Below are 24,489 nucleotides of genomic sequence, written 5' to 3' on the forward strand. Positions count from 1 at the left end.
CATCTCAGAAGAAGCAGAAAAGGGAAGTTTCTGGTTCTGGCTGAGAAGAAATGATGGGAGTTGGGCGAATCGAGAAGCCAAGTGACCAACCTGACCATTGAAATCCAGCTGCAGGGAGCGGCAGGGAGACATCCCTGGCCGCTGCCCCACCATCCTGAGATGTTCTGGTGACTAAAGCTGGTGCAGCTGGTACTCAGGCACTGGCTGAAATGGGACTGACAGAAGTGCCCTGCAGGTTCCAACATCAACCCGCCAACACTATGTACCACCAGGTATGCGGCCAGGTGCGAGCCTGGCTCGGGGAGGACGACGCCCCTGTCATGCAGAGTCCCAGGTGACTTCCTGGTGAGCAAGGGGCAAACCACCAGCCCAGGGACGTCTCCCAGCTGAAGACACAGCAGCTGGTGCTTAGGCACTGGCGGAGGTGCGTCAAGCAGAAATACCAACAGTACCAACATCTGCCTGTCAACAAACTACCAGCCACATTAGCCTTGTATAGGTCTGGAATGTAGCTGTAGTCCTTTGTCTCTTTCAAGCTGTAAACAGTCCAGCTCTTGCACTTCTTATCGTAGTACTGTCTACACTTGGAGAGGAAATGCAAAAAAGGGCCAAGTCAGTATGTTTATAGCTACAGCTATACAAAGCATGACATTTAGGGCCCTATCTTGTGCCACCCGCTACCCGCTACCACTACCCGCTACCCGCAAATTGCGGATTTAGGAACTTCCGCTATCCCTAAACGGTATCTTGCGCCCATGCTACCCGCTATCTGTTATGCCGACTCCGTTATTTGCGCCTGGAGGTGTGTCCGTGGGCGTGTTTCATGTGCTATCCCTAAAGTTGCTATCTTGCGCACACACTTTAGGGATAGCGGATAGCGGGTGGTCCTGACCACCTGCTATCCGCTATCCCTAAAGTTTGGGCTGTTATGAGAGCGCGCCCAGGCGGCTTCAATGCGCGCCCCGACGGAGCCTCGCCACGCACATGGTCGGACTGATACCGGGACACCGCCGGGATGGACTGAGTATATTACTCATATAGACTGTTTAGAGGAAAGACTGTTTTAATTGGACACTTACGCCAGCACGTTTTATTGTTTTATCATAAGCCAGCAGCTGTGCTATATTTTTATTTTTAATATTTTATTTGCCCAATCTACCTTGTCAATAAATTAGTTTACACATGGTTCCACCTCTGCCTCTTGTGTGTCAAGTCATGTTTATTGTGTGTGACGTGTGTGGTGTGACCCTGGGATTTTACTCAATCAGTACAACCTTGTGACACGTCCACTTGGACACATGTGGCTCCACCTCCCGAATTAACTCACCTATAATATAATATATAATAATAATATATACGTTTGCTAACTTCCCTTGCAAACACCGCAAATACTGTACATGGTATTTCTGATAATTCTAATCTCTTCAGAATGAAGAGTAAATATTAGCTCATTCCTTTATCGTATGGTCTGCCGACCGCCATTATCTTCTTTTATCTCTTTGACTGCCGTTAATCAGGGGCGGTGCCAGACATTGGGGACATCCGGGGCTTAAGCCCGGGCCGACTGGAGGGTCACATATATATATATATACACTACTCACAAAAAGTTAGGGATATTTGGCTTTCGGGTGAAAGTTATGGAAAATGTAAAAAGTTCATGCTACAGTGATATTATATCATGAAAGTAGGGCATTTAAGTAGAAGCATACACTGGTGATTTCCTCATCTCAAACAATTTCTTGAAACAAAAGCCAACAACAGTGGTGGATATACCACAACAAAAAATGTCAGTGTCAATAACTTGTCATGTGCCCTTGAGCATCAATTACAGCTTGACAACGACGTCTCATGCTGTTCACAAGTCGACTTATTGTCTGCTGAGGCATGGCATCCCACTCTTCTTGAAGGGCGGCCCTCAGGACATTGAGGTTCTGGGGTACAGAGCTCCGAGCCTTTACACGGTGACTCAGCTGATCCCATAGGTTTTCTATGGAATTCAGGTCTGAGAAAGTGCAGGCCACTCCATTTGAGGTACCCCAGTCTCCAGCAGCCGTTCCCTAATGATACGACTTCGATGAGCTGGAGGATCAAACACCTGATGTGAATTTTGCCGTTAAGCTCCTTGTTAGAGAACAGCAACTTGTGCAAAAAGTACTGAGACATTGAACAGTTGGACATGTGCATTCAAAAGTTTACAGAAGGTCACATTAAGTTCACCTGTAAAGGTTATAATGCATTTTAGGTTCATCCTGAAATTTCACCCGAAAGCTGAATATCCCTAACTTTTTGTGAGTATTGTATGTATATAAAGCCAACTTGCTTTAGCCTCAGTAGAAGCCCTGAGAAAATCTACCTCCCTCTCTCCATCGCGGGTTTAGGATTTAGGATTTAGGATAGCGCATCCTGCCCTTAAAGGCAATGGCACCTGGCACACTGATTGGTTTAACTGGCGTAACGCCCAAAACACGCCTATGCATAATATAGCGAGTAGCGGAGGTGTTTTGCGGATAGCGGGAGGTGCACAAGATAGCAACTTTTACGGGGGAACGCCTCTTCCTAAATCCTATATCCGCAAATAGCGGGTTTAGGGAGTCTGGCGTAAGACAGACCCTTAGTCTATAACAGCAATGTGAGGGTAAAACTAGAGCCTGGAAAAAAAAACCTGGAATCCCAGGTTTCAGTGACTGTCTTGTCTGGTGTAATGTATATGCTAACTACAAACAAAAACTGGTGGTGTCATAACACGTTTTTGTCTTGAAAACATATTTTGAAGTGAAAATACATGCTCAGACATTAATATTTCAGTGCAGCAGTCCAACTTTGCATAATCATCACAAACACAACTCACAACAGTAACATTATCATGTTTAGCCCAGGTAGCCTGAACCAGAGACAACATGCTTCTAACACCTGGTGGGGGGTGCTAACAGACAAAGGACAGCTAAATTCCTCTGTAGAAATGGGCCAATTTGGTTTATGAACAAAACATAGCAAACACAGCCAGACATTGAGCAGCTCAGAACAGTAGCATTCTAGGCTTAGCATGGCATGCTTCTCAATGTTTGACTGTGTTTTCAAAGTTGTCAAAGTTGTTTTTGATCTATATGATCAAAAACTTAGCAAAGTTGTCAACTCACTAAAGAGCCAAATATAAAGTAATTTCCACAACACCAGATACAGCAAGCCAGTTGATATTACCTACCAGTTCAACAGCAGGGAGGTGAGCTCAGCATCATGCTGAGCTCACCACCTGCATGAAGTTCTCGCCAGCGACTAAAAGCCAGTCCAACTTTACCTCCAGTCTTACCTCTTGCTAAGTCACTCTTTTATTTCTCTTCATTGCTTCCTCAGGGTTTCTGCTACATGTAATTAATCATAGAGCACCGCCACAGCAAAATAAAAGCTGCCACGCCTTCAGAATGCTGATTTTTTTTTTTTTTTTTCAGATGTTAAAACAATTTAAAGCATATTGTATGTATGGATATATATACACATATATATAGCCTATATTTGCGCACATATACTTACTATAATCAGAATTTGAAATGATAATTTAAATATCATGAAACGTTACACTACACTGCAATTAACTTTATTTTGAAAAATGAACACCAGAGTCATCACCCGCCTGTTTGATTCTACTGCTGTCTATCTATCTATCCAGCTGCTGGGCGCCCGCAGAGGGAGAGAAAAGGGCAAGAAAAAGGTACCTGACATAATTTGAATGAAATGCTGTTTTTGTGTGGAATATGAATATATGTCTGGGGAAAATTACATGGAGAGGAGTAAATCCTCTCCACGTAACCTCTTCCAGTCATTTCACCTGCACTTGCACCACCAAGAAAAAAATTGCAACAACTGTAACAGCACCATATGCGTCCAAATGGCAAAGTAAATTTCCAGGCTACAGCAGTGCACTGACATGGGGAGGGCTTCACTGAAGCTGAAGCCCTCCCCCAGTTTCAAAAAATCCTGGAGGAAACACTGTTCCTACATGAAAGTTTTATTTGGGTTTCTTGGGCTCTGCTATGATGTCTGTATTGAGCCAGCAAGCTAGCTGCCAGTGCTGGTGATGTAGTGCCGAAAAAGCTTTACTCCCTGCCCACGACCCCCTCCATCAAACTTACATAGTGGAGGAACAGGCTTTCGGGGCGCATAGTGGCAATGACAGAGCCACCATTCTACTCATTACATGACAGTGTTGCATAAACACGGTTCTGGGGGTGTAATTTAAAGGCAAAATTGTTATTATAAAACGGGTGCTTCCCATCCTTAAATGTGATTGGCTGAGCCGCGTTCCATGCCGTTGTAAAATCAGTGTAAGCCACTGGTAGACCACAGCACAAAATATCCCTGCGTCAATGTAAATAGTGTTGCCTAGCAACCAATTGCTCTGCGCTCAACTTACTCGGTAGGTTACATTTGTGTCAAGACTTTTGTAAATAAAATGTCAGACTTTGTGGTGAATTTTGATTTGCTGGGTGGCCTGATGCCTGGATGAGTGGTTGGAGGAGATGGACAAGATGGACAAGAAAGAAAAAGAAGACAGGAGACATGCTGACATTAATGACAGAGACACTGAATGTTTGGAGAAGTCAAGAAATGAAGAGGCAACGGTGAAACAAACTATGTGGTTTGTTCATTGCTTTCAGAGCTGGTGTGAGGAGAAGAAAGAGACTGTTAACTTTAAATCAATAACAAAAGCAGAGCTTAATCGGATTCTCCGTCAGCTTTATGCCACTGTAAAAAAAACGGGAAAGGTGAAGCCTATGGTTTCAGCAGCTATGTCGGGCTACGTGCGGGGCTTAACCATCACATCAATGATCCACCAATCAGTCGATCCTGGTTTCTGTTAAAGGATGCTGAATTCACCACCAGCAACAATGTTTTCGTCGGTGTAATAAAGAAACTCCGCCGAGAAGGACGTGACAAATTGTCCCACCATCAAGCCATAACCGAGGCAGACTTTCAGAAAATTAAGCATTTTCAGGCACGAAGTTCAGACACACCTTGGGGTAAAGTGTGGTTTGACGTGCAGCTTCATGTGGGACGCAGGGCGAACGAGGGCAACCGCAAATTAAAGCCCGACTCCTTCAGCATTTACCACGACGACAATGACCTAAAATATGTCACCTTGTCTTTCAATGAATGCACAAAAAAAATCACAAAGATGCTGCCGAAAAAAACAAAGAAAGCCTGCGGGGATTCATATATCAGCAGCCGGGTAACCCACTGTGTCCGGTGGCCTCCCTGGAGAAATACCTCTCCCTGAGGCCTCCTGATCCACCTGCCTTTTATCTCCACCCAAAGTAGACACAGTGTGACAGCGCTGATGTATGGTTAGTTAACAGTATACTTTTATTATTATCATTATTAGAGGCGGGCATATTCCAGTGCAGCATCTCACCACAATACTTTTTTTTTTCTCTCTCTCTCTTTCTACTTATGTTAGGTATACCAGAGAGCTTATGGGGGTAAATTTCCTCGTGGGCATGCTGCCTCGCATTTGCAAAGTAGCCGGCACTGAGACCATCTACACTAATCACTGCCTGAGAAGCACCACAGTGCAAAAACTGTCCAATGCTGGCCTAGAGGCACGGCAGATTATGTCTGTGACGGGACATAAATGTGCGAGTTCTCTCCAGTTGTACTGGCATCCGAATTATGATGACAGGAGATGTTGGAGCAATATCCTTGCCTCAGGCAGTGGCACAACCGACATTATGCATACGTCTGCGCAGAAACGCACGCCACCGACCCTGCAAAGAGAAGTCCAAACATAACTGAACACTATTTCACCAATTGCACTATTAATGGAAATATCTAGTTCAATACAGGGATTAGGCTAAAGCAAAAAAAAATATTTTTGACGAAATTTTTTTTTTTTTTTTTTTTTTTTTTCAGGCCAGCTCATGTTCCCCCGCAATGCGCTGCACCACGCTTTAATAATGGCCCCTTTTCTGCCGTGCAATCGCTTCCCATCGCATCTCCATTTGTTTTTCACAGTTTGATCTATTTTTGAAACGTTGGAGCTTCACTATCAATGCGTCCATGTTGGCATGTGGAAATTTACTGGAATCTTCTTTGTGTTAAATAGTCCATGGACCAGAACAGATCGGTACCACTCAAAGGGACGAAGGCTAGTTATATTTTTTAAATAGACACATGTCTGTAGATTATATTTTTGTATGATAGCCTTTCCAGGTGAGTAGCTAAATCTTGGTTATCAGCTCATGAAGTGAACCACCCCCTAAGGAAAACTGCATATTAAACGCAGGCGCATTACCTAGTTTACACTCATGGTTAGGTATTGTTCAATAATAGTGTGTTTGGTATCATTTTAAAGGGGACCCTCTAAGCTCTCATTTAAACCCAATTGTGAATGTTTGTGACATATATGGAGGTCACTGCAGCTCCTCAAACCATCAAAAGCATGCATTTTTTCACAATTTACGCATAAATTATGTTCTTTCTTTTAGTCCCGTGGCATCTTGGAACCTCAGAGACATAAAACACAAGTACTTCAATACTCACCTGTTTGTAAGCTTTCAGAAAATGTATAACATACCCATATTATTTTATTGTGAGAATTCAATATTTAGGCTAAGGTGGCGGGGGCCATCTTAGGAACCTGGCAAAAAGCTTAAATAAAGATAGTTTCAAGAATGGAACCGCGACATTCCAGAATTGGAGGACATTTTTTGTCCCACCCATGAAAATTTAAATAATCCTTGCACAAAATACTACAACATGCTCTTGTTTTGTAAATTATACTTTTCCTGAGACAAAATGTATATATAGTTATAGAAAAGTGGTTTCAAAATATTATTCAAAATACCAAATAGGTCTCTAGCACCCCCTATATGGCATTCTTCTCTTGTCCCACCTTCATGGTGACCAGGTAACATATGAAATATAATGGTTAAAAAATGTTTAAATCTACTTTTTTTTGGCAAGATTTTGTTGATATGTGTCTCTTGAAATTATTAAAACAATTTAGTGAATCATAAACTTATTTTAAACAGTAATAATTATGCACTTAAATTGTGTCCCACAACATGCGCGCAACCCTGTTACCGAAACCTATTTAGCCTGCAGAACAAGAACAAAAACAGTGAGCCAGATGACTCTGCAGAAATGACATCATCAAGGCATTTGCTAACACCATGGGTAGACCAAAGGTAAGTCCTCTCTTTTATTTTTCATATTTTTCCAATCTTTTCAGCCTTGATTAAGTGTGTCACTCTAAACAATGCAACCCCCTTTTCATATTCTCAGAAAAAAACAAATACATTTTAAAGTTTTCATTTTTTATTTATATTAGTAAGTTTGTCCTCAACCAGCTAGGATAGCAGCTAGCATAGCTAGCATCTATTCCTGGCAAAAAGCTTGAACATTAGCACTGATTTGCAACACTGTTACTTGTAGTAACACGGTTGCATATCCCTCAGTTCACTCAGAATGGACAGTCTGTTATATATTACCATATTTTCCAGAATAATTTGCCATTTTGTTTCTCAAACATGGTAAAAGGGCATTTCATCTAAAAACAAGACACTTTTACAAAAATGTTTGGGAGTTTTGGAATATCTGTGAGATTATGTGCAAAATAAATGAACACTGTCTTCTGGTGAAGTGCCCCTTTAAGTTTGCAACAACTACCTGGATGGAATTATCAACTCAAAATTCATGTGTTCAAATTATGTTCAGATAATTTTGAATAAGTTAATAGGCATGCTTAATTTTTTACACTGATTTCTATAGAGTTCTTGCACACCACTGAGCGCTGCTGAAAAGCAGAGGCGCTACTGTGCCAGGCGTGATGCTGATGAACAGAGGAGACAGCAGTACTTCGAAAAAGTGAGAGAGAAGTGGAGGAAAGATATAGAAACAGGGAAGAAGAAAAGGCAAAAAGATCTCAGTGAGAGAGAGCAGCGTGCCCAGCGAAAAAGGTAGAGAGAAGCGCATAAGAGGAGTAAGGCCAGGAAAAAGGCACTTGAAAAATTAAACCAGGGTGTTAATTAGGTTGTAAATAGTTTATAAATCATCAACAAACAGTTATAAACAAGTTGTAACAGTTTTCATACATGCTCACTATTTGGCAAGATCAAATTACTGCTGCACTGTAAATGGTGATGTGTTTGGTGGTGTTAGTACCTAACTCATTAGTAAATTGTGATGTGTTTTACACTTTACAATAAGGCTCCCTTTTGCCAGTTAAATGTTAGTAACTGATTAGTAAATGGTCATGGGTTTTGCATTTACAGTTAGGCTCAGAACAGTGAGTACAATAGATAGAGGTTGGTGTGGCCATATGGCAGGTGGTCCCTTGAGTCTGGATGCTGACACAGTGCAGAAGGAGGTAGGGGCGGATGCTCCACCCACATAGTAAACCCCAGGGTGCAAAGTGGCCTGTCGGTGTGATGCACCAAAGTGGACAGCTTGAACTTCAGTGCTGTATTTGCAGCTGTAGTTCTGAGAAGTCAATATGGACTACACATTTGTTTGCTGGGAGGTTCAGCTTCAGGGCCCATGAGAAAGCATGTTGCTGCCATATTGCTACTCCCGTTTTGTCGACCTCTTCTTTGAGAATCCAAAAACCTTCTCTGTCATTCTCTGCAGCCTGTACTTCTTTAGGATTTTGCTGGTAACTATTCCAACAATTACCTGTCTGTCCTGCTCTCTTTTTGAATTTGTATATTTGGTGCGCACTTCTCAGCTACTGTTGTATGGAGCAACAGGGTATTCCTTAAGGATGTGCCTGAGATGTGCTTTAGTAACTGGTTTACTTTGGATCGTGGAGTTGGATGGGCCTTTTTCATTCATTGGAGCCAATTTTGTAGTTTTCTGCCCACTGTTCAGCTTTCCTGAACTGATCCTGGAGTTTCTCCAACTTTCTGGTTAACTTTGTTCTTGCAGCTCTCCTTCTTCTTCTCCCAAGATCACGTTGCCTAAAAGAAATATTAACATAAATATATTGTCACTTAGCCCTAGTACCACTTTACAGTAAGTCTACCTCTATAAAGGTTTCTAAATGGCTTATAAATTAAGTTATTAATTAGGTTATAAATATTTTACAATTCATCAATAAACAATTATAACTCTAGGATCAGTTGAGGATGACGTAACCCAAGCACTCACCTGCCGACGAGATTATTGCTCTCTCTGAGCTAATGGGTGAGTGCTGGTTTTTAAAGGATATAAACAAAATGCAACAAGTTTTGAAAACTCAGAGCCAGGGCTGTAAACTAACTTTTTGACTCACTGGTCAAGGGGACCGGTAGATGAAAAAATCTAACGGCCGAGCAATTTCTTTTACCGGCCAAAATAACAAATTGCCTTTTGTGGTCCCATATGCATGTTTTAGTACTTTTAATTGAGATAACAGTATTATATTGAAATACATGTTTAGAGAAGAGGCCAAAGTAAGATTTAAAATACATTTTAATATTTTGTTGCTGTGAACAATTATTTTTATCTACATTAACTCTGTAAATATTACTAACTGTAACTGTAAATACCGATAGAACAAAATAACTTTTATAAATAAATCTTTTTTGTAAACAAAATGGCATTTGCAACCAAAAAGGCAGCCATATTTCCCCAGACATCCCTTAAAGTGCCTAGGTAACCTAAAACACGGTATCTCTAGTCGTCACGTCCATCCATAAATAGTATCGATTCAAATTTCAAGAATCGATTCGATTCCGATTAATAAGATTCAGAATGAATTATCACAATTCGATACGATATTGCCGATCCGATCCGATATTGATTTGGTTAGTTTTATTAAAAAGCATTTTGAGCTGTAACTGAATTACATGCCTGTCTAGTTATGCAACACATTAATATTTGTATTATATTGTGTCATTTGACAACAAATTAATATAGGTATTGATAATTAAAATGGCTGTAAGACTGGTAAAAATGGCTAGGACCACCTTTTGTAGCCCAGAAGAGATGATGCTCAAACATTTGGTATGTTGTGTTAGTGTATGTTTATGAGTTGTAGAACAATAAATTATCTTGCAGGAGTAGATGTTTACCAGTAAGCCTGACTCAAATAATTTAACAATATGTTAAATTATTATTTGTTTTAAAAATGTAAATTACTTATCAAACAGACCTAACTATTCAACTACCAATGAATGAGCAGTAGTATGCATGTGATAACATAGATAAGTCAAAAAAAAAAAATAATAATAATAATAAGCCAAAGTGATACTGCTTCTCTGAATAGACAAGCTAAGCCAGTGTGCTGCTGTTAGCCAGTGAAAATAGAGCGGAGTGGCAACTCTTCGTTTTGTTACACAAGCTATGTCAGTGCGCTGCTGTAGCCTGGAAATTTTCTTTGCCTTTTGGACTCGTACGGTGCCGGTGCAGTTGTTCTAAGTTTTTTTCTTGGTGGTGCAGGTGAAATGACTGGAGGGGTCGTGCCACCCAGATTTGCTTCCCTCCATGTAATTTTCCCTAGACATACGTTCATATTCCACACAAAAACAGTATGTGTGTATATATATATATAAATATATATATCTTTATATATATATATATATATATATATATATATATACACACATACACTACTCACAAAAAGTTAGGGATATTCGGCTTTCGGGTGAAATTTCAGGATGAACCTAAAATGCATTATAACCTTTACAGGTGAACTTAATGTGACCTTCTGTAAACTTTTGAAAGCACATGTCCAACTGTTCAATGTTTCGGTACTTTTTGCACAAGTTGCTGTTCTCTAACAAGGAGTTTAACGTCAAAATTCACAACAGGTGTTTGATCCATGAATCGACCAATAAATTTCCTGGTTCAATTAGAATTGGTATTTAAACAGTCCTCCTCATCATGCTGTTCAGATTTTGACATCATGAGACCAAGATGACACCTAACAGTTGATTAGCAGCACCTCGCCATTGCGAGGCTTCAAACAGGATGTTCTCAAACGGAAGTGGCCACTGAGCTTAGAGTGTCACAGAGTGTCATCAGTAGGTTGCAACAGAGATACAGAGAGACTGGAAGAGTCACAGAAAGGCATAGAAGTGGACGTCCTTTGGCCACATCCCACACTGATGACTGCTTCATTGTGAACAGTGCCCTGTGGAACCGGATGATGAATGCCACTCAACTCCAGGCACGTTTAAGGGAGGTGAGAGGCACCCAAGTGTCAAGTCAGACCATTCAAAACCGTTTACATCAGCATGGTCTGTGTGCTAGACGACCTGCAAGGGTACCTGACCACACCACCAGGCACAGGTGTCATTGTCTTGCATGGGCCAGGGAGCATTTACGCTGGACGAGGGACCAGTGGGCCTCAGTGCTGGTCTCTGATGAAAGCCGATTCATGTTGAGCAGAAATGATGGCCGCCAACGATGTTGGAGACATCAAGGAGAGCCCTATGCATCAGCCACTGACGTCACCAGACGAGCCTTTGGTGATGGTGGTGTTACTGTGTGGGCAGGTGTGTCTAGTCAGTACAGAACTGCCCTACACTTTGTGAATGGTACAGTGACAAGCCCATACTACGTGAATAACATCATTAATCCAGTCATTGTGCCCCTGCATGAACAACACAGGCCTAATTTCATCTTCATGGACGACAATGCTCCAGCTCATCGAGGTCGTATCATTAGGGAACGGTTGCTGGAGACTGGGGTACCTCAAATGGAGTGGCCGGCACTTTCTCCAGACCTGAATCCTATAGAAAACCTATGGGATCAGCTGAGTCGCCGTGTAGAGGCTTGGAGCTCTGTACCCCAGAACCTCAACGACCTGAGGGCCGCCCTTCAAGAAGAGTGGGATGCCATGCCTCAGCAGATAATAAGTCGACTTGTGAACAGCATGAGACGTCGTTGTCAAGCTGTAAATGATGCTCAAGGGCACATGACAAGTTATTGAGACATTGACATTTTTTGTTGTGGTATACCCACCACTGTTGTTGGCTTTTGTTTCAAGAAACTGTTTGAGATGAGGAAATCACCAGTGTATGCTTCTACTTAAATGCCCTACTTTCATGATATAATATCACTGTAGCGTGAACATTTTACATTTTCCATAAATTTCACCCAAAAGCCAAATATCCCTAACTTTTTGTAAGTAGTGTATACATATATATATATATATATATATATATATATATATACAGTACAGGCCAAAAGTTTGGACACACCTTCTCATTCAATGCGTTTTCTTTATTTTCATGACTATTTACATTGTAGATTCTCACTGAAGGAATCAAAACTATGAATGAACACGTGGAGTTATGTACTTAACAAAAAAAGGTGAAATAACTGAAAACATGTTTTATATTCTAGTTTCTTCAAAATAGCCACCCTTTGCTCTGATTACTGCTTTGCACACTCTTGGCATTCTCTCGATGAGCTTCAAGAGGTAGTCACCTGAAATGGTTTTCACTTCACAGGTGTGCCTTATCAGGGTTAATTAGTGGAATTTCTTGCTTTATCAATGGGGTTGGGACCATCAGTTGTGTTGTGCAGAAGTCAGGTTACTACACAGCCGACAGCCCTATTGGACAACTGTTAAAATTCACATTATGGCAAGAACCAATCAGCTAACTAAAGAAAAACGAGTGGTCATCATTACTTTAAGAAATGAAGGTCAGTCAGTCCGGAAAATTGCAAAAACTTTAAATGTGTCCCCAAGTGGAGTCGCAAAAACCATCAAGCGCTACAACGAAACTGGCACACATGAGGACCGACCCAGGAAAGGAAGACCAAGAGTCACCTCTGCTTCTGAGGACAAGGTCATCTGAGTCACCAGCCTCAGAAATCGCAAGTTAACAGCAGCTCAGATCAGAGACCAGATAAATGCCACACAGAGTTCTAGCAGCAGACCCATCTCTAGAACAACTATTAAGAGGAGACTGCGCGAGGCAACAAGCAGAAGAGATTTGTTTGGGCCAAGAAGCACAAGGAATGGACATTAGACCAGTGGAAATCTGTGCTTTGGTCTGATGAGTCCAAATTTGAGATCTTTGGTTCCAACCGCCGGGTCTTTGTGAGACGCAGAAAAGGTGAACGGATGGATTCCACATGCCTGGTTCCCACTGTGAAGCATGGAGGAGGAGGTGTGATGGTGTGGGGGTGTTTTGCTGGTGACACTGTTGGGGATTTATTCAAAATTGAAGGCACACTGAACCAGCATGGCTACCACAGCATCCTGCAGCGACATGCCATCCCATCCGGTTTGCGTTTAGTTGGACGATCATTTATTTTTCAACAGGACAATGACCCCAAACACACCTCCAGGCTGTGTAAGAGCTATTTGACCAAGAAGGAGAGTGATGGAGAGCGGCGGCAGATGACCTGGCCTCCACAGTCACTGGACCTGAACCCAATCGAGATGGTTTGGGGTGAGCTGGACCGCAGAGTGAAGGCAAAGGGGCCAACAAGTGCTAAACACCTCTGGGAACTCCTTCAAGACTGTTGGAAAACCATTTCAGGTGACTACCTCTTGAAGCTCATGGAGAGAATGCCAAGAGTGCAAAGCAGTAATCAGAGCAAAGGGTGGCTATTTTGAAGAAACTAGAATATAAAACATGTTTTCAGTTATTTCAACTTTTTTTGTTAAGTACATAACTCCACATGAGTTCATTCATAGTTTTGATTCCTTCAGTTAGAATCTACAATGTAAATAGTCATGAAAATAAAGAAAACGCATTGAATGAGAAGGTGTGTCCAAACTTTTGGCCTGTACTGTATATATATATATATATATATATATATATATATATATAAAGATCGATCTTTGGGCGTACAGATCGATCCATGGGAATTTAAATGAAGATCGATTCAAAATCGGAGGATCGATCTTTTCAACACAGGTCTATCCATGAAGTTAGGCCGCCTGCCTCTGAGAGTCCTGATGCCACAGCATCACAGCTTTGCTCGGATCAAACTCATTGATGTCTGGGGAACAGAGTTGGACCATCAGGAGATCTGACAGTGTGTCCCAGTGCGTTGCGTGTCATCCTTCTGAGCTGGCTAGGCTAACCCTGGGCTAACCTCACAACATGTGACACAACGTCACAAACAGATCACTAGCGCTAGCCGACGGGCTACAGGGAGCTACTGAAGTGCGACACACAAATGCCCTTTTACCATGTTTGAGAACAAAATGGCAATTATTCTGGAAAATATGGTAATATATAACAGACTGTCCATTCTGAGTGAACTGAGGGATATGCAACCCTGTTACTACAGTGCAACCCTGTTACTCAAATTTCAGTAACAGGGTTGCAAGTAACAGTGTTGCAAATCAGTGCTAATGTTCAAGCTTTTTGCCAGGAATAGATGCTAGCTATGCTAGCTGCTATGCTAGCTGGTGAGGACAAACTTACTAATATAAATAAAAAATGAAAACTTTAAAATGTATTTGTTTTTTTTCTGAGAATATGAGTAACAAGGTTGCATTGTTTAGAGTGACACACTTAATCAAGGCTGAAAAGATTGGAAAAATATGAAAAATAAAAGAGAGGACTTACCTTTGGTCTACCCATGGTGTTAGCAAATGCCTTGATGATGTCATTTCTGCAGAGTCATCTGACTCACTGTTTTTGTTGTTCTTCTGCAGGCTAAACAGGTTTCGGTAACAGGGTTGCATGCATGTTGTGGGACACAATTTAAGTGCATAATTATCAGTGCGGCCCCTCCCTACACACAGAACATGCAGCTGTGTAGGGCCTCACGATCCATGGGGGGCCTCATTTTGCCCGCGGGCATCACACACACGTCACCCGCGGTACACACGGGCAATGCCCGTGAGCCTAGGGAACCAAGTCAGCCCAAGCCAGGAGGAGAGAAAAAAGAGACCTGTAATCTGACACCCCACTGCACGCATCGCTGCAATGATTGAAAGCAATCTGCATCTGACCAATCAGTGGTCAGCTGCACCGACACTGCTGCAGGTGAGGAGTGAGATGGCTTCTAAGAGGCATTTTGAATCTGGAGCAACTAAAAGGAAAAAAAATCAAAACAAGAGGAAGTTAGTGCTTCACTTGAAAGTAGGTATGTTTTGGAAATAAATGTAAAACTCTGGCGCCGCATAAACACCTTAGCTGCTACTCATAATGAGATAGAAGAGAGACAACAGTAAGCCTCTGTCATTTGTCTACATATGCATTCACCTCTGTGAAAAAGGACTGCTAAAGTGACCAGTTGGTGGTCGTATATTAGCTTAAGTTTATAGCCTATCAATCTATGCATCAATAAAGAAGATCAATTTAAGGCTATTTGAATTGAATTTATTTAATCTGTAACACATGCTTGTTTAGTTCACTGACCTGTTTTCAGATATTTGCCAGGTTGAAGTTATTTTTATTTTTTTATTTTTTTAGGAAAATATGTTTTGTTAAAATTATTTTTTATTGATGGACTATTTGAGACGCATATTTATTTATTTATTCTAGTTTGAAGTTATTTTTTTAGTTGACTCATACAGTACTCCAAATAAAATGCCGCTTAGGGCCCCAATTTGGCCAGGGGCGGCCCTGATAATTATTATTGTTCAAAATAAGTTTATGATGACTAAATGTTTTAACAATTTCAAGAGACACATATGAACAAAATCTTGCCAAAAAAAGTACATTTAAAACTTTTTTTTAGCCATTATATTCCACATGTAACCTGGTCACCATGAAGGTGGGACAAGAGAAAAATGCCATATAGGAGGTACTAGAGATGTATTTGGTATTTTGAATAATATTTTGAAACTACTTTTCTATAACTATATGTACATTTTGTCTCAGGAAAAGTATAATTTACAAAACAAGTGCATGTTGTAGTATTTTGTGCAAGGATTATTTAAATTTTCATGGGTGGGACAAAAAATGTCCTCCAATTCTGGAATGTCCCGGTTCCATTCTTGAAACTATCTTGTATTCAAGTTTTTCGCCAGGTTCCTAAGATGGCCACCGCCGCCTTAGCCTAAATATTGAATTCTCACAATAATATAATATGGGTATGTTATACAGGTGAGTATTGAAGTACTTGTGTTTTATGTCTCTGAGGTTCCAAGATGCCACGGGACTGAAGAAAGAACATAATTTATGCGTAAATTGTGAAAAAAAATGCATGCTTTTGGATGGTTGAGGAGCTGCAATGACCTCCACATATGTCACAAACATTCACAATTGGGTTTAAATGAGAGCTTAGAGGGTCCCCTTTAAAATGATACCAAACACACTATTATTGAACACTGAGAAAATACCTAAACATGAGTGTAAATTAGGTAATGCGCCTGCGGTTAATATGCAATTTTCCTTAGGGGGTAGTTCACTTCATGAGCTGATAACCAAGATTTAGCTACTCACCTGGAAAGGCTATCATACAAAAATATAATCTACAGACATGTATCTATTTAAAAAATATAACTAGCCTTCGTCCCTTTGAGTGGTACCGAATAGTGAAATATTGGTCTCTGGCCCATGGACTAAAAGATAAATGACCAATCGCAAAAGTCGGCGACAACAGCTGTAGTAACACGGAGATTAACATTCAACTTTCATTACATTACGATTAATATGCTCTGTCCCTATTCAAGTAAACCCGAACCTCAACAGGGAATAGACACTTACCAAAGAAGCTGCTCTCAGATGACGTTATCCATCAGCTATCCATTTTGAGTTGGTAAAAAATCCACGTTACATCTGTTAATTCCACTCATGCAGTTACAACAGGGGTCTGTTTCACGAAGCAGGTTCAGCAAACTCTGAGTCTTACCCCGAACTCTGAGTTGATCTACTCTGAGGTAGGAAACTCTGAGTTTTCGGTTCCAGAAGTGCAACACCGCTGCAGCGGCAAAGGAGGGGGAGACGGCGTGGGAGAACATGCTTGGGTCAATGCGTAAGTTTTAATGCAGTCCGTTGCAATAACAATAATTTTACAGGGGAAAACTGCTTGAATGGTAGCCTATTCATTTATTTCATTTAGGTGCAACCCCGCGGGTGAGAAGCGCACTTGGCAGCAGCTTAAGATGAAATATAAAAACATTGTTCAAACAGGTAAGAACTCGGCATAAACATCTATGCGCAGTCTTATAGCCATCTCCCGACGAATATTTAATTCTCTGCGCAGTAACACTGCACCTTCATCCACGGGATCGTTGTCGAAAGGACATGCCATGTTCATGGAAAAAAGTCGCCACCTAAGTACTAATGAACATCTAATAAAGGCTGACTCACTGTTTTTTAATTATTATTATTATTATTTTTTAACTAACAGATGGCAGGACCAATATGCCACGCCCAAAACTCGCCTGCTGACTGAATGAATGAGGAAGTTAAATACTGTGGCTGAAAGAGGGGGCGGACATATGAAACCTCGAGAAACTCGAGGTTTCATGAGAAAAATCTGGTCCCGACCAGGTTAGTTTCATGGAGTCTGTTACTGCGGTAACTGACCGAGAGCTTCAGTTACCTCCCTCTGTGAAACAGGCTAGAGTTACCCCTCTTTCTCTGCTTTGAGTTACCTTCCTTTGTGAAATGGAAAACTCAGAATTTCCCTCATTTCAGGGTTAACAGACTCAGAGTTTTCACTAAACCTGCTTTGGGAAACGGACCCCAGATCCTTCCCTGAGGGGCAGGGGTGAACCCGCCCTCCTCTGTTTCTGATTGGCTAATACCAAGGCTCTGGCTGGCTTTATTGGTTTACAACAGCGTCAGTTTAATGCCTAACATGATTTCATTGGATAGTCAAAACTGTACCACAACAAAATGCACGTACAACTTTTTTGGTCTTTCTTTTTTTCCCCCTCTTTTTCCAACTGACGGAAATCCGTCTAGAGACAGAGAACTTTAATCCCTGAGTTCAATATTAACAAGCCCAAATAGCGTCTGTGTCTTAGCGTCTGTGTTGCTTGGCAACCATTCTGTCCACTCGATCTTGCTTGGTTAAAGAATGAATAGCTCTCAATTTTATTGTTGCATTATTACAAATAAATTGTTGATTTTTTTTTCGTGCGTGTTTATTTTATGGGCTATATGTAAGATAACTGTTTTATAAAAGCAATAAGCCCCTTGATGCCGTGGGTTACAGTGATTTTACAATGGCGGAGGGGTGTTCAAAGGCACAACACGCTTAAATAGTGCTGCTTTAATGGTGGCAAGGAGAGATAGTTTCATAAGGCTCAAGGGACACCTTTGAGTTGAAGTTCTTCCACTGCCAAATTTTGCTTAACTCAGAAGCAATATTTCGCTTCCTTGCTGATAACCTAGCAAGGCATACATGAAACAACTAAGTCAGTGTTTGGCATAATACTCGCTTCCCTCCTGAAATGGCTTGAGGCATAATTCAAGCATAGTCATGGTTCCAGATCACTCTCAAAAGGACAAAAGGTTTAAAGTTACCTTCTAAGTTTATTTTGCAGATATAGAGTATTATCTGTAGTACTATTTATAGTAATTCTATTTTCCAAATAAGCCTTGATAAAATATTGGTTCAGGTTTTCCTTTATCTAATTTTTGTGTTAGATATTGTTTGACTGCCATTTCTGTCATTGTGTCCTCTGCCATTATAGAGATAAATGCCTGATGAAATTTTGTTTCAGTTTATTATTATTGTTATTATGAGAAGATCGCCAAAGCCAGCTCACCATCAAATATGTCGAGCACTAACCTTGGAATGCGTCTCCTGGCATTGTGCTGGTTGAGGCTGGGTGCCTTGTACTTGATAATTCTCTTCAGATGATCAATGGCACTTCCACACTGCTGCAGCGTACCTGGAGATGTAAACATGACCACAAGTTATGTGAAGGTACAAATCCAGTTACAAGTCACATTTGGCAGACACTCTAGCAAAAGCAATGTACATATGAGATTTTTATACACCACAATCAAAAATCTATTCAGGAGAGAACAACATCAAGTGCCATAAAGCTCTGGTTCTGGTCAAAAAGGACATAGGTGTTACAAGGCAGTGCTAGAAGGAAGTGCAAATAGGGAATATATAGACTGCATAAAGTGCATAGAGGAAGGAAGAATGCATAGAAACTTCTATGTATTACATAATCCATTAGGTGAAAGGGTTTTCCCTAAACAGCTGGGTTTTTAGCCTTTTCTTAAAGATTCAGAGGGACTCTGTGGTTCAAATGGAGTTTTGTAGCTCGTTCCACCACCAAGGAACCACAGAAGAGAAAAGTGTGATTTAGGGTCTTGTTATGCTGACACACACATGTGTGTATGTATATATGTATATAATATATACACATACACACACACATATACTGTATGTGTGTACATACACACGCGCGCGCACGCACACATACAGTTAAGGACAAAATTATTAGCCCCCCTACAAAAATGTCATTGTTTTAAAAGTATTTCCCACGTGCTTTTAAACAGAGCAACACATTCTTAACATAGTTTTTTTTAGACATCCATAGACATAGTTTTATTTTGGATGCTTACATTATTTTAGTTTGCACACAGAAATGAAAATATTCCACAAAAAACAACAACTACCAGGGTCAAAATTATTAGCCCCCCGGATCCTAATAGTCAATTGTGTATCCTTTTTGCTGGATAACAGCCTGCAGTCCTTTGTTGTAGTTTCAACAAGTCTCTGACACTTCCTTAGAGGAATCCCAGCCCATTCTCCTTTGGCAAATCTCTCAAGCTCCTTCAGATTTGATGGCCCTCTGGCATGGACATTCTTCTTTAGGTCAGTCCACATATTTTCAATGGGATTTAAGTCAGGGCTTTGTGCAGGCCACTCAGTTACATTCACTTTGGTCTTCTGGAGATAGTTATTCACCAAGAGAGACGTATGTTTTGGATCGTTGTCATGTTGGAAGATGAAGCGACGACCCAGCCCTAGTTTTACTACTGACTGCTTAAGGTTTTCTTTCAAAATCTCCACATATCTTTCTTTGTTCATGATTCCTTCCACCTTGACAAGATTTCCAATTCCAGATGCACTGAAGCATCCCCACAGCATAATACTCCCACCACCGTGTTTCACTGTGGGGACGGTGTTCTTTGGGTTATATGCCTCTCCCTTTTTTCTCCAAAAATAAGTAGTGTCGCTATGGCCAAAGAGCTCAAGTTTAGTCTCATCCGACCATAGGACACGCTTCCAGTATGCATAACCTTTCTCCAGGTTGTCCTGAGCATACTTAAGTCTGGCTTGAAGGTGTCTCGTCTTCAAAAGTGGAGTTTTTCTTGGTCTGCAACCTCGCAGTCCATTCCTGTGCAGAGCTCTAGTGATTGTCTTCTTAGAGACTATGATTCCTGATGTGGCCAAGTCATTCACCAGTGTCTTGGCAGTTGTTCTGGGGTCTTTAAACACATCTCTCACTCAGGGTTTCCGCTACATGTAATTGATCGTGGTGCACTGCCACGGCAAAATAAAAGCCTCCACGCCTTTGGAATGATGATTTTTTTTTTTTTTTTCAGATGTTAAAACAATTTAAAGTATATTGTATGAATGGATATATATACACACATATATAGCCTATATTTGCGCACATATACTTACTATAATCAGAGTTTGAAATGATAATTTAAATATCACGAAATGTTACACTACACTGCAATTAACTTTATTTTGAAATATGACCACCGGAGTCATCACCCGCCTGTTTGACTCTACCGGTGCACGCTCGCAGAGAGAGGGAAAAGGGCAAGAGAAAGGTACCTAGGCAAGATTAAATTTAATCCAATTTTTTTGCCCAAGCCTGTGAAAACGACTCTAATGTTATCGTTAATGTTAACATTGTAGGGCCCTATTATTTCCACGATCACAGAATCGTGGACGGAATCGCGGAATTAGCCAAATAAAACGGAATCTATTTTTAACGCAAAATATCGCGGAATTTGACATAATTTGAATGAAATGCTGTTTTGTGTGGAATATGAACATATGTCTGGGGAAAATTACATGGAGAGGAGCAAATCTAGGTGGTGCAACTGCTCCAGTCGTTTCACCTGCACCACCAAGAAAAAAATTACAACAAATGGCAAAGAAAATTTCCAGGCTACAGCAGCGCACTGACATGGATTGTGTAACAAAGCGAAGAGCTGCCTCTCTGCTCTATTTTCACTGGCTAACAGCAGCACACTGGCTTAGCTTGTCTATTCAGAGAAGCGGTATCACTTCGGCTTATTTTTCAATCTATGTTATCATATGCATGTTGACGCTGAAGCCTTCCCCCACAGTTTCAAAAAATCACTAGTTTTCTTTCTAGGGTCTTTGAAATCTTTCGCTTCCTACCTCTGCCAGGCTTGTTCTGTACTGTGTGGCTGTCTTTGAATTTCTGGATTATAGTTCTCACTCCAGTTCCTGACACTTGGAAACGCTTGGATAGCTTTGTACATCCTTCTCCTGCTTTGTGTGCATCAATAATTATTTTTCTCAAGTCCAAACTGATTTCTTTAGTTTTCAGCATGGTGCTTTCTCAACTGACAGCTCAATGACCCATACTGGGGCTTTTATACCATGTTTTAACTTAACTGTTGAGCGAAATCACCTGATTCACCTGATCACCTTTAAGCACATCACCTGTGAAGTTAAAGCACATCATTGCACAAGTGGTTTGTGCAATGACTTAACCCTATAAAGTGTATCTATACCTCTCTCTCTCTCTCTCTCTCTCTCTCTCTATATATATATATATATATACACACACATATACACATATAAATATATACATATATATACACATACACATATATATAAATACATACATATACACACACAAATAAATATACACTACTCACAAAAAGTTAGGGATATTCGGCTTTCGGGTGAAATTTCAGGATGAACCTAAAATGCATTATAACCTTTACAGGTGAACTTAATGTGACCTTCTGTAAACTCTTGAATGCACATGTCCAACTGTTCAATGTTTCAGTACTTTTTGTACAAGTTGCTGTTCTCTAACAAGGAGTTTAACGGCAAAATTCACATCAGGTGTTTGATGCTCCAGCTCATCGAGGTCGTATCATTAGGGTATGGCTGCTGACTTACTGCGTCCAACCTCAGCCGCAATGGCACGCTGTGAGGAAAATTATTAAACATGGAGGAGTGCAGATGGTGCATTAAGTAGTCTCACAGCCTGAGGGAAGAAGCTGCTCTGTAGTCTGGTGGTACGGCAGCGGGTATTTCTCTATCTTTTTCCTGACGGCAGCAGAGTGAACAGGCTGTGGCTGGGGTGGGTGTTGTCTTTTAGTATCCTTTTGGCTCTGCGCAGGCACCTCACCTTCCCAATATCACTGATGCCTGGTAGATGAGTACCAATGATGTTTTGGGCAGTTTTAATCACTCGTTGCAGAGTCCTCCTGTCCTGGGCTGTGCACATCCCATGCCAGTTTGTGATGTTTCCAGTCAGGATGCTTTCAATCGCTCCTTTGTAGAACTTGACAAGAACTTGGCGTTGGAATTTTGCTTTCTTAAGTTTCCTTAAGAAATACAGCCGTTTCTGAGCTTTTTTAACCAGGGCAGAGATATGTGAAGTCCATGTCAGGTTCTCTGTTATGTTGATTCCCAGGAACTTAAAACTGCTCACTTGCTCCACCTCAGCTCCACTGATGTAGACAGGGTTGTGTGTCTTTCCCTCCTTTTTTCAAAAATCAACTATCAGCTCTTTGGTTTTGCTGCCATTGAGCAGTAAGTTATTTTCTGTGCACCATTCTGCAAGATGGTTGATTTCCTCCTGATATGAAAACTCATCATTGTTGGAGATCTGGCCAATGATGGTGGTGTCATCTGCGAACTTCACAATACAGTTCTCTGCATGTCGGGGGTTGCAGTCGTGGGTGTACAGCGTGAACAGGAGGGGGCTGAGCACACAGCCCTGGGGGGCTCCGGTGTTGAGCACTAGAGTGGAGGAGGAGAGACTGCCAATCCGAACTGACTGGGGTCTGTTTGTGAAGAAGTCCAGTATCCAGTTGCAGAGGGTGGTACTGATGCCCAGAGTGTTCAGTTTTCCAATCAGCTTCATGGGGGAGACTGTGTTGAAAGCTGAGCTGAAATCAACAAACAGCATTCTGGTGTAGGTGTTGCTTTTCTCAAGGTGAGTGAAGACTGAGTGGAGAGCAGTGGAGATGGCATCCTCTGTGGATCTGTTGGTTCTGAATGCAAACTGCAGAGGGTCCAGAATGGCAGGGATGGTGTTCTTTATGTGCTGGAGAACCAGTTTCTCAAAGCACTTCATCAGGATGGGGGTGAGTGCCACAGGGCGGTAGTCATTTAGATCAGACACTGCAGACTTTTTAGGCACAGGGATGATGGTGGCTGTCTTGAAGCAGGTGGGAACAGTCTCCTGTGACAGCGATATGTTTAAAATGTCAGTAATGACATCTACTAGCTGGTTGGCACATGTTTTTAGTACACGGCCAGGGATGTTATCAGGCCGAGCAGCTTCACTCATATTCACTTTCAGCAGGACTTTCCTCACATCCACTGTGGATACTGACAGTGGCTGGTCCTCTGGAGGCGGAGTAGACTTTACAGCTGACTCTCTGTTGAGGAGATCAAAGCGAGCATAAAATGTGTTTAGCTCGTCTGGTAACGTGGCCTCATACATAATGGGAACACTCCTGCTTTTGAAGCCTGTAACACTTTTGACCGCCTGCCACAAGTCTTTGCTGTTGTTGGTGTTGGTGTCTCTCTCGAGTCTCTGCTGATGCCTTCGCTTTGCCTCCTTGATGCCAGGTTTCAGTTTTGCTCTGGCAGTGTTGTAAGCTTCTTTGTCACCTGACTTAAAGGCAGCTTTTTTGGCTCTACATAGAGCTCTCAACTCTCCACTCATCCAGGCTTTCTCATTAGGGAGTGATTTAACTGTCCTTATTTTTACCACATCATCAGCACATTTGCTGATGTATGATGTCACTGATGATGTGTATTGTTCAAGGTCGATATGGTTCTCCTGGGTAGCAGCATCTTTAAACATCTGCCAGTCTGTGCATTTAAAACAGTCCTGTAGAGCTGCTGTAGCTTCATCTGTCCACACTTTAACTGTTTTTACAGTTGGTTTGACCCTTTTTGTCAGCTGGATGTAGGTAGGCAGGAGAAGCAAGGAGATGTGGTCTGACTGGCCAAAATGAGGACGAGAGAGGGCTCTGTAGCTGCCAGGAACATAAGTGTAGACATGGTCCAGTGTGTTGTTTCCTCTGGTGGAGATGTGGACATGCTGGTGGAATGTAGGCAAAACAGTTCTGAGGTCCGTTTGATTAAAATTCCCAGCAACAATAATAACAGCATCTGGCTGTTTTGCCATGTGAATGCTGATGACCTCATACAATTCCTGGAGTGCATTTTTTTAATTTGCATCCGGTGGAATGTAAACAGCAGCAACAAACACACTGGTGAATTCTCTAGGCAGGTAACATGGCCGACATCTCAGCAGTAAAAACTCAATGTCAGGTGAACATTTTCCATCCACTCTGACTGCACCTGTGCACCAAGCATCATTGATGAACACACAGGGTCCGCCCCCTCTCGTCTTACCGGAATCTTGTGTTC

General features: G+C 41.5%; 1 protein-coding gene across 2 annotated transcripts in view; it reads right to left on the bottom strand.

Annotated features, from left to right (window-relative positions):
- prkdc (protein kinase, DNA-activated, catalytic subunit) overlaps positions 1–24,489 on the bottom strand; it is a 422,427-nt gene that overhangs the window by 255,858 nt on the left and 142,080 nt on the right. For both annotated transcript variants that reach the window (XM_030079770.1, XM_030079769.1), the window contains exon 29: positions 18,643–18,745. In XM_030079770.1, coding sequence (XP_029935630.1) covers positions 18,643–18,745 — 103 coding nt within the window. The remainder of the gene's footprint in view (positions 1–18,642; positions 18,746–24,489) is intronic.

This window comes from Myripristis murdjan, chromosome 20 (genome assembly GCF_902150065.1).
Source record: "Myripristis murdjan chromosome 20, fMyrMur1.1, whole genome shotgun sequence".
Classification (NCBI taxonomy): domain Eukaryota; kingdom Metazoa; phylum Chordata; class Actinopteri; order Holocentriformes; family Holocentridae; genus Myripristis; species Myripristis murdjan.